Source organism: Diceros bicornis, chromosome 6 (genome assembly GCF_020826845.1).
Source record: "Diceros bicornis minor isolate mBicDic1 chromosome 6, mDicBic1.mat.cur, whole genome shotgun sequence".
NCBI classification, from domain to species: Eukaryota; Metazoa; Chordata; class Mammalia; order Perissodactyla; family Rhinocerotidae; genus Diceros; species Diceros bicornis.
Window position 1 is genome coordinate 11482980 of NC_080745.1, and position 11688 is coordinate 11494667.

An 11688-nucleotide genomic window follows, 5' to 3' on the forward strand; every position below is an offset into this window, starting at 1 on the left:
GCGCACTTAAGTGCTTGTGACACTGGGCCGGCCCCCAAAATCACTATTCTTGCCACACTTATGCCAAGGGGTGCAGGCCAAGTTTAATGAGACTAGACATTTTGCCAACAAATTAATCTTACTGTGAATATTTTTTCTAAAAATTGGGGTAAATGTCGATAGAAAAACTATGTTTCAGTAGAAAACTATAACACACCCTTGTGGCTATCAGATTCTAGTCCTGTTCATTGTCTTTGAGGTTTTGTTATCTACTTGTGAAATAGACTGGATCCTAAATTCTTCTAGTTTCTTCCAATATCTGGCTACAACTCTCCAAACTAACATTTTCAATTTTCTTCCACTCTTCTGACTTGGAATCACCAAGAACAAAATCTCCCCTTTTCCCAAAGCCCTGCAAACTGAAGCTGGACAACTTGATATAAACTTCAGAGAAATCATAACAATAACTCATGCACAGACAACCTCTGTGCCTGCTGCTGTGTGGGCCACTCAGAAAGCCCACTTAAACACCCAAAGACATCACCAGAGATGCTCAAACTGCAAAAGATGCTTCAAGCCCAACATCCAGGAGCCCAATAACTGAAGTCTTCTCAACTAGCTGCCCTATAGACTCACAAAGCTATTTATAGTCTCCTCCAACCATTAACCTTTTTCTTTTCCTTCCATAGAAATGCCTCTTATTAAATAATTGATTGGCCACACCATATAGGCCTAACTTTGGGAGCCCACTGGCAACACTGCCTCCTGAAATGAGACACAACTGACTGAGTGTACTGACCTATTCTCAGGACTAAAAGAGAGGTTCAATGAGATGGAGCAATGTACCAACTCAACTTCTAGAGTATGAGACTCCTTGGGGAAATTTCAAAGGTGGTGAATGAATGGTAGCAAAATATGCTACCCCCAAATATGCCTCTTGGGCATAAGGATTATTTTGAGCTAATAAGGTGGTTTTAGATTATAGAATTGCTTTAGATTACCTGTCTGAACAAGGAGGAGTCTGTGCTATAGCAATTACCTCCTGCTGTACCTGGATCAACACCTCTGATGTTGAAGAAACTCAAATATAAAAAATTAACAAGCCACTAGGCTAAAACCAGTTGATGTCTCTTCAAGTACATTCTTTGGTTTATTTGATACAAATGGTTTGGTTCATGGGGCCCTGGCTAAGGAACATACTTCAGTCTGTTGGTATTATCTTCCTGATAGTCATCATTGTAGTTGCCCTGTTGCACTGTGTTCTCTCAAGGGTCTTAACTACACGTTCTCAGCCATCAGCAGTACATCAGACGGTCTCATTACACTTGGACAAACAGAAATGAGACGAACAGGACATGAAAAGCAAAACAATTCTTCCAAGGACTTGACATCAAACCTATAAGTTTCATGACAAGAACACGACAAGACAAGAAGAACTTAACCCTAGTGGTAACTGAGAGTGGTGCTCATACCAAATTGTTGGTCAATCTCTTGTGTAGGAGAGAATGAACAAAAGGGGGGAACTGTTATAGTATTAAAACAAAGAGGCCATTAGACTGAAGTGGCTCTAATGCCTTGGTAGCCTAGGTAAGCAAACCCATCACAAACAGCAAAATAGGCTTATCCCAAATAAGGCAACTGCTTAAGCTATAACCATTCTAATAATTACTTTGCTTTGCTTCTGCATCTTCTGTATAAAAACCTTGCCTCTGGATCCTGTAGGTGGAATGTTCCTAACAATCAAAATTGACCAATTCAAATGAAAGTATTCCCAAATAAATTCTTAAAAGTTATACTGTGCCTCAGTTTATCTTTTAACACCAGAAATGGCAGCCTTGAGCTCCTCTCCCATCCCCAGAGCACCCAGGGTGGCAGTGCCCAGAGCCGCCACGTCCCTGGCGTGGATGGATCTTAAAGCTCTGCTTCTGTCCTCTATGCCAGCACCTCTTCCTCCACCTGTGCTGCTCATGTGGGAGCTCCCCCGCAGTCTGTCTCCCCACTCTCCTCTCACTGGTGACACCTGTGCTCTAGGCTCCTGGGACCTCCTCGGTCCCTTCTCCTTGTCACTCCAGCTGCTGCTTCCATCCTCCCCCTTCCAATCCATCCTCCCCAAGGCAGCTAAGGGGCTCTTTGGAAAACACAGATCTGATCCCTCTCTCCTCTGATAGAAGCCTTACTTTCACTGACCCCAAAATGCCCTTGAAGTGAAGAACACACCTCCAATGTGGGCCCAGCACCCCACCATCGGCCTATCTCCCTCCCTCTTTCTCCTTTTTCCCCCTTCCTCCTCACACTCGGATCCTCTGGGATCACCTGAGGGCCTCATGGCTCAGGCCTGTGCACAGGCCACTCCCGCAGCCTGGGCCTCCCTGGCCCTCAAAGGCCACTGGCCAATACTGCAGACACATGGGAGGGCTCACTCCTTTTCATCCAATTCAGTCTACTGAAGCAGCAAATGAATAACGAATCTAGTGAATAAGCTGGGAGTGAACCACTCAAGAGCTTCCTGCAGGTGACAGATTGGTTTTGCTCCAAGATTCTCAGGAACCCACCCAGCCTTGGAGTCTTTGGAATGGGCTTTGGAATCAGACATTCCAGAGTCTCCATTCTGGCTCCATGTCTTCCTGAGGTCTTTGGTGGGTCATTCTCTGGCTCTGAGCGGCCTCCTTCCCTCATCTGTAAAATAGGAGCGATGACATTTACCCACAGTTGTGAGGAAGACACAGTGATGAGGCTGCTTTCCACTCCGACCCTCACCTCCATCTAGGGCCACACCTGGCCTCCCCCATCCAATCTGTCTGGAATCCTGTGGCCTCTACCTTCAAAACAGATCAAGAGTCTGGCCACTCATCATCTCCACCCCTACCCTACTGGTCCACACTACCCTCCACTCCTCCTGGATCCCTCCCAGCCCCCTCACTGGTCTCCCAGTGGGCTGTGCCCTTGTGACCTTCAACTGTGATCCTTTTAGAACACTATCCAATCACACACCTCCTCTGCTCAAAGAACATCCCACCTGAGCCCCTCACCTTCTGGTCTAGGAAACACGGTCACCTCTTCAGAATGGCAACTTTCTCTTCCTCTGAACTCAGGCCCTCCTTAGAGAGATGAAAGGGGAGCAGCCTCCCTTCTAATGTTTTGCACCAAACCAGCTTTGAATGACATTGAACAAATCACTAGCCCCTCCCAGCCTCAGTTTCATTACCCGGAAGTAGGGAAGTAGAATCTACTCCCTCAAGCTGTGGGAGGTCTAAGTGTTCAGCACATCCCCGGAACCTAGTAAGTGCTCAACGAATATTAGTTCACATCCCCCCTGTACCCAAAACCCTCCTTGATCCATCCCAGGGCTGGGTTGTACCCACACTGGGCCTAACAGCAGACACTGGGGTGTGGGCGGTGGTGCTGTAACAGGATGGCAGCTGAGAGGAACTTTTGGACTCACTGCCACTCTCTGGCAAGACTGACCCAAAGAGGCTGTCAGCCCCACACAAGGCCCACCATTCCCCAACCCCAATGCCCAAGAGAGGACTTACCACCCCCCTGGGCTGTGCTAAGGATCAACCAGACAAGACCTGCCCAGGGCATCTCAGAAGTACCTCACTGGACAGTGAGGAGGGACTTCTCTTCCAGTGAGCAGGGTGGCTCCCAGCTCTGAGGGCTTTGTTAGAGGCTGATGGGCTGGGCATGAATCCCCCCAACATAAGTTTCCAGGTAGAATAAGAGGATCGGGGGCTGTACAACTCGGAATGCTGGATGAGGGCAGTCAAGGAAGCCGAGTCCTGTCACCACCACCAGCCTGTGGGCTACTTCTTCCCACCTCTAGGAGCGACCTCCCTTTCCAGGAGATTGCATATGCAAAAACCTTACCTACCCTACATCCTGGGACTGTTTTTGCCACAGAGGACAAAGGAGTTCATTTCCCGGGATTAGGATGAAACTGCGCCTGTACCCACAAGGTTAACGTGGGAAACAAAGTAACCAAAGTTTCTGAGCTTGCCTTGCAGGATAGCAGGAGGACTACTGATAAGAGAGGGACTTGCTGATAGCCCCTCTGCCTGACTAAGCATCACAGAGGAGCATGAGAAGCTAAAATGACCGACTGTAAGCTTTACTCATTGTAAGAAATATTAAAGATATTCCCCCTGTGCAGAGGGCACTTAGAACTTCAGCCCCCAAGGCCACATGCTCCCCTCCCCGTCTTATTCTCACAATGTGCTTTAGAAAAATGCTTAGAATTCCATGTAGGCAAACTAATCTGTAACCTGTAGAAAGAATAACTTGTTAGCAGAAAATTTATGTCCTCTGCCCAAACTGTTCCTTCTGTCCCAGATAAAGAAGTAACTGAGGTTTTCTTAGATTCCTCAGGAACGTTGTATTTTAACAGATCTGCTATGGAGAGGCGCCCAACATTCTACAGTGGTCCATCACCTGACACTCTTAAGCCCCCTCCCCAACCCCATTTGGCTTATATAAGTCATTTCCAAATCAGGTGCCTTTAAGATGTGTTTTTTAGGACGATAGTTCGCCACCTTCCAATATGCTAGCTTATCGCTTATTAAAGTTCTTTCTCTACCACCGCCGGCTTGGCATTTTATCTTGCCGCAAACCCTTGCTCAGTATCATTTTGAGGATGATAGAAGTACAGTGAAGGGCCTTTATAAACCTGAAAGCCTTTCAGCCATATTGACAGTCCTACCACTGTTACTGTCACCAAGTAGGCGCCTAGAGAAACTCAAAGGTGGGTTTGGAAGCAATTAACTATTTTTCCAAGTTGTTTCTTTTCTTTTGTATGGTAAGGAGATGTAACCACCAGCCATCCTTAAACTGACCAAGCGAGGCACTCAAGAGAGATGTAACCACCAGCCATTCTAAAACTGACCAAGCCTCACCACAAGAGTTATGCCCATGACCTTTATTTTTAATGCAAAGATCTCTCTGGGAGGAGCTTAGGCCTCATTACGTGGAAGTATGTTCTCCAACTGAGCCTGTGCAAGTGAATACCCGCCTCTCCCTTTTGGATATTCATTGCCCAACCAAATAAAAGTTCCTGATTTCCTTTGTTTGGGGATGCCATGACTTTGGAAATGATTCCTCTTGGCCTCCTATTTGCTGCAAATACACTTTACTTTGTGAGACAACTTCCACTGGTTGTAGAGTCTTATTTAACTCACCAGGAGGCGAGCCCACTTGGTTCGGTAACATTACTACTGAATAAGTAAAGTTTATTTTCAGCTCAACAGGAGTTAAAATGGAACCAAGACAATCCCTCCAAGCCTGGAGACCCCCCATCCTCCACTTTCCTTCTTAGAGGGCCAGAAGGTGCCTAAGGCACAGCCCAGCTTTCCCAGGGCCACAGCCAGACAGACCAAACTGTAGTGAAAGTGCACACACACCGTAACGTGGGTCTCCAGGTTGTCGAAGAAAGAAGCAAAACACTTAAAAGCCACAAAGCAAAGGACCTTCTAAGCAGTGACACTGTGACAACGCCTAACAGACAACACAGCAATCTCTCTCAGGGCCAGAATCACAGAAGTCATTTGGGTGAAAAACAAAACAAAACAAAACCCAGGGCTGGCCTGGTGGCGCGTAGTGGTTTAAGTTCACACGCTCTGCTTGGGCGGCCCCGGGTTCGCAGGTTCGGATCCTGGGCGTGGATCTACACATCACTCATCAAGCCATGTTCTGGTGGCATCCCACATAAAAAAATAGAGGAGGATGGGCACAGATGCTAGCCCAGGGCTAATCTTCCTCAGCAAAAAGAGGAGGACTGAGAAGAGATGTTAGCTCAAGGCTAATCTTCCTCACAAAAAAACACAAAACAAAAAACCAAACAAACAAAACCCAAAGCCCTGAGTGAGCTTGTACAACTTCTCAGACTGCAGCCCCCAGCTGTCAAGTCCCCTCGGGCTGTTTAAGCGGCATGCATGTCACAGATACAGGCCCAGCTGGTGGAGGATAGAGAACCATCCAGAAACTCTCTGGTGGCCTTTTGTCCTTTCCAAATGAAAAAGCTTCAGGGAGGGACTGGCTCAGTGGTGCAAGCGGTTAAGTGCCAGCGCTCCGCTGCAACGGCGGGGGTTCGCGGGTTTGGATCCCAGTGCACACTGTCGCACCGCTTGTCAGGCCATGCCGTGGCCGGGTCCCATATAAAGTGAAGGAAGATGGGCATGGATGTTAGCCCAGGACCAGTCTTCCTCAGCAAAAAGAGGAGGATTGGCAGATGTTAAGTCAGCGCCTATCTTCCTCACAAAAAAGAAAGAAAGAAAGAAAGAGCTTCAGGGAACAAACGCCTGAGGCATTCTTGCTGCTTCAGGAACGAGGCGGCCACAGAGGTCTGCTTTTCGGGTCTGACCAAGACTGGACCTCCCGCGCCCCTTTCTCAGAGGCTGGGGTCCCCTTGGGCCACTTCCTGCCAGCAGTGACCCTGAAGACGGAGGCACCCTGAGGAGCACCCCGAGCCAGGGTGGGAAGGTCACTCACGCGTCCAACACGAAGTAGAGGTCGAAGGCGCCCTCGCAGGATTTCCCTTTACCCGCACTGCTCCTCTGGTGCCTTGCATCTTGGTGGAAGTTTCTCCAGCCTGGGAGTTGGTGGAGGAATCTCTCTGTGCTCTGCAGTGGAGGTAGCAGCAGCAGCAGGAAGAAAAGGGGGCCAGGCCCTCCGGGGCCTCTGCTCCCCATTTTCTAAGCCGCACTCTCTCGTGGGGCTGGGGTGGGATCAGCACCGTCGACCCCCAGCCATCTCGGGCCTCCACCTCCACTGCGTCCGCCAGTGCCCAGGAGCTCAGCCCCTCCCGCGCTTTCACCACGGCGCGTGCGCGAGCCTCCACCTGGTAGCTGCCCCGCCGGCCAAGGAGGCGAAGCGGCTCTGGCTCCAGGCTCTCACTACCTGTGCGGCTCTTCGCCCGCCTCGCGGAGGCCGAGTCTCCCGTCGTTGTGATGGACAGGAAGGTTGGCATGGTGACTTTGTGACCTGCAGCTCTGCTCAGAGTCCTGCCTCTTGACAGCCCCAGGCGGGAGTCATGGGATCCTTGGATGCGGGGAAGAGGAGGCCTCCATTTGTCTCTCATCCCAAACCCTTACAGGTGGCCATTAACATCCTCCAGAAACCCTGCCTTTCTGTAAACTGAAAGGGCACTGAGGTGGCTTAGCTAGGGACGTCACTGTGGGTGAGGAGGTCAAGGAACTGGAGTCTGGTGTGCTGTAAAGGTCACTCCTGTGAATACTGAAGTCGCCCAAGGGATGGAGGGATCTAGAAGGGGAAGGTATGCAAGGATGCCAGAGTTCTTTGCGAATGAGGGACATTTCAGTTACCTACTGCTGTGAAACGAACCACCCCAAATTAGTGACATAAGACAAGAACCATTGTATTATGCCCACAGGTTCTGTGTCCAGAAATTCAGAGAGCGCTGAGTGGGGATGGCTTGTCTCTGCTCCATGGAAAAACATGGGCATAGACAATTCTGAGTCAAAAGTGATTTAAAAACTCAGTCTGTGATGTAAAAAGTATTTAGAAATTCCTTAACCAATTTATTTTATTTTCTTCGTTTTGTATGCACAAAATAAGAGTGCTATATGATAAAAATCTTTCTCTAAAAGAATCTAAACTAGATCTTTCAACATATATAACAAAAACTACAGGTGATAAAAAGCATTGTGTTGGCTTTTTGGGGGGGTGGAGTGGTATTTAAAATAATGGAATATCTTAAATAAATGGTCCTTTGGAATTGATGAAATTGGCATACATCTCCCATTGGCGTATTAGTTCTTCCTTGCTTCATATCCTTCCTGACACTTGGTATTGCTGCATTTTTGTGTATTTACCTATTGATTAGTCATCTGAGTCTCTTAATTTGCATTTCCCAAATTACTGATGGGATTGGTCTTCTGTTCAGGAGATTTCGGGTCGTTTTTCCCTCTTTGTGAAGGGCCTGTTCTGCCTGCATCCATTCTCTCATTCGGAGTTTCTCTTTTTCATATGGATTCCTTAGCATTCCTTATATATCACTGATACTAATCCTTTATCACTGGTTGCAAATATTTTCTTCCTTGTGTGGCTTGTTTTTCACTCTATTTATTGCTTTTTAATAATCAGAAGTTCTTAATTTTAATAGAGTTTATTTTTCATTTTCAAAAACTTTTAAGAGTTGTACTGTTTTGTATCCTATGCAAGGAATTTTTTCCTGTTAAGGTGAAACACATTTTATCTTAAAAGTTGTATAGATTTGCCTTTTATATAGAAGTCTTTAGTCCATCTGGAATTAATTTATAAGGGTGATTTGTGCCAGGGATCTGATTTCATGGTTTCCCATACATAGAGGAAACTGTCCCAGCCCCAGTTGCTGGGGAAATGGGACGATAGAAAAACTATCCCATTTTTTCTTAATGGTTTTCATGTCACCTCTGTTGTGTTTCCAGTTTCATTAGATGTGGGTGTGGTTCTGTGCTCTCTGTTCTATTCCCTTTATTTGTCTATTGGGTTATATCGATAGTGTCAGTACCACACTATCTCAATTAGTATAGTGTGGACCAGTTCCTCATTGTCCCTTCCTTTTGTAAGGAAGGATTGTGCTTCCTTGCCACATATGGCGAGCTTGGACTTGATTCCACCAGTGAAAAGTTAATAGAAGTTACATGTGCCACTTCTGGACAGAGTCTTTAAGAATCTAGGTATGATTCAGGTGGACCCAACAGCCTGGTACCTACCTGAGCAACTACGATGTGCAGTACCCTCCTAGGAACCTGGGATGGAGATGTACATGTGGGACAGTGAGATATATGAGTGGGATAAACAGTTTTTGCTTTTAAGCTGATCCAGTTGGGGCGGTGTTGTCACCAGAAGATAGCCCAGCAGAATCTGAAACATAGGGTATGGAATACCTAAGCTAACAACCACTGAGTTCTACAGCAAACCTTGATGGGGAAGGGTGAATCACTCACCTGGTTTTTCGTGTGCTAATTGTTGGCCATTTGCTCTTTCATGTAAATTTTAGAATCAGCTCATCAAGATTCCGCTCCCCCAAAACCCTCTTAATATTTGATTACAACAACATTAAATATATAGATACATTTGCAGGGATTTGATATCTGCAATCTGGACTCCTCCTATCAGTGAACATGGCAAAGTCTCCACTGATTTAGCCCTTTTCATATAAATTTCCCTATGAAGATCTTGACCTCTTTTGCCAAGTGCCTTCCCTAAATACCCTATATTTTTGTTGCTGTAGTAAATGGCATTTTAAAAATAAAGTTTTTAAACTGTTTACTGCTGTCATGAAACAATGTATTTATTTATTGATGTATTAACCCAACTTGCTAAACTCTCTTATTCTAAAATTATATCTTCAGAGTCGTTTGTGTTTCTATGTAAAATTAAAAACAAAACCGAAAAACATTGTGCTGACTGGTTCTCCAATGACCTGTCGACCAGAAGCTGTGATGGAGGCGTTCTTGATTTTAAAGAGAATTCTTCTAGCATATCACCATAAAGATTGATATTATTGAAGGCTTTTGGTAGAAATCCTTTATCAGATTAGGAAGTTTCATTACCATTCTTGGTTTGCAAAAATCATGAAGTAGTGTTGAATTTTACCTAAACTCTTATTCTGTGCATTTTGTGATAAATGTATCTATTTCTCTCTAGTAATCTAATATGGTTAATTACATTAAGGCATGTAAAACCAATTTTAACATGTTATAAATAAACCCAACTTGGCCATTTCTTTAATTTTTGTAAACACTGCTGGATTGAGTTTACTATTACTTCAGAATATTGCTTTTACCTACAATCATGAGGGAGGCTGGCCTGTAATTTCCTATTTTTGTGCTGTCCTCATCTGGTTTTGATATTAGGTAATAATAGCCTCATAAAATGCACTTCATAAAATGTGTTCACTTTCTTTCTCCTTGGAGAGACTCTGAACATGACCCTGATAATCTGCTCCTTGACTATTTGGTATGATATCATCTGTGCCTGATGTTTTCTTTGTGGGAAGTCATTAAATCACTCCTACAATTTATTTAATATTTACTGAATGTTATGGAGTGAATTGTGTGCCCCACCCCCTCCCACCTGCACCCCCCCGCCCTGTTCATATTTTGAAGCCCTAACCTGTAATGTGACTGTTTATGGAGATACGGCCTTTAAGGAAGTGATATAGCCTTTAAGGAGGTGATTAAGGTTAAATGAGGTCATAAGGGTGGGGCCCTAATCCCATAGGACTGGTGTCCTTATAAGAAGAAAAAGAGACACAAGAGCTGTTTTGCCATGCAGGCACAGAGGAAAGGCCATGTGAGGACGCAGCAAGAAGGCAGCTGTCTGCAATCCAGGAAGAGCGGTCTCGTCAGAAAGCAACCATGCTGACACCTTGATCTTGGACTTCCAGCCTCCAGAACTGTGAGAAAATAAATTTCTATTGTTGAAGCCACCCAGCCTGTGGTTCTTTGTTATGGCAGCTTGAGCAGATTAACATACTGGATTATTTAGTGCTTCTATTTCATTTATCAGTCATTTTAGGTAAAATATTTTTCTAGGAATTTGGACATTTATTCCTATATTTTGGTATAAAGTTGTTCAGAATATGTTTGATTTTTATATTTCTGTTCTCTCTGTAGTTATATCTTCTTTTAATTCCTATTATCACTTAATTGTGTTTTTTCTTATTCTATGCATTCACAACAGGGGGGATATTGCCAAGAGTGAAAATGAGACTTACTGTATGTCAGTATGAAACATGGTACACAAGGAGATATCGAGTAAATCTGTGCTATTAGAATTTCATGGTGGGCTATAAGGAAAAAAGTGTTTAAAAAGCTCTTGGGGGAGTTTATAATTTAAAAGAAGTTTGGGAAGCAGTGTATTGCTTTCTGATCATTCCATTACAGTAATATCTGTGTTAGTAATCTTTTCAAATAAGCTTTGACTTGGTTATTGCTCCCGATTGAATTTTGTTTTCTATTTAATTTATTTGTTCTTTCTCTAAGCTTTTCTCCCTTTCACTTTTTTGGGTTTATTTTACTATTTTTTCTAATATTCAATTATTAGCTCACTTACTTTCACCCTCCTTTTCCATAACACAAGGCTTTGGGTCACAAATTTTCCTCTAAGTTTCTCTTTCACTGTATCTCATCAGTTTTCCTATGTTATATTTTATTGCCATTTGATTTTAAAAATATTTTTTAAATACTTTTGATTTGTCCTTGAGGTGACATCAGCATCATGGTGGACTGAGTTGTTCCCTTTGTCTCTCCCCTCTAAGTTACAACTAAACGGACATTCATTAACCAACAGAGGATTCCCTGCACAGCACAACAGGACATCTGAGAGATCTACACAGCTATACATCTGAAGGTGGCTGGACTGGATCCCTGAAGCAGTTGGACTAGGGAAGTGGCCTCCTCTGCCTCCCCAGTGGCAGTGATCCAAGACCCAGATCCTCACTCAGTGGCCAGATCGACTGTGAGAGGAGGTGGAGGCAGAGCAGCCCACATGTGAATGCTTTTGGAGTGGTAGCCAGTCCCGTGGGATCGTGCCCCATGCTGCAAAGGCCCCACCCATGTGAATGCTCCCCACCGAGTGGTGGCGGCTCAGCCCCAGCAAAGGCACCCTGCCCACTGCGTGCAGTGCCAGCCCACTAGAGGCACCCAACCTGAGCAAGTGCAATCCACTGAGTGACGGTGGTGGCTCAGCCCACACGAAGGTGCCCTGCCT

At 45.3% G+C, this 11688-nt stretch overlaps 1 protein-coding gene across 1 annotated transcript in view; it reads right to left on the reverse strand.

The window, feature by feature from the left end:
* LOC131406887 (anthrax toxin receptor-like) overlaps window positions 1-6659 on the reverse strand; it is a 60161-nt gene extending 53502 nt beyond the window's left edge. The window contains exon 1 of the mRNA XM_058542752.1: window positions 6460-6659. Within this exon, the coding sequence (XP_058398735.1) occupies window positions 6460-6659 (200 nt within the window). The remainder of the gene's footprint in view (window positions 1-6459) is intronic.
* Between the last annotated feature and the right edge of the window lie 5029 nt (window positions 6660-11688).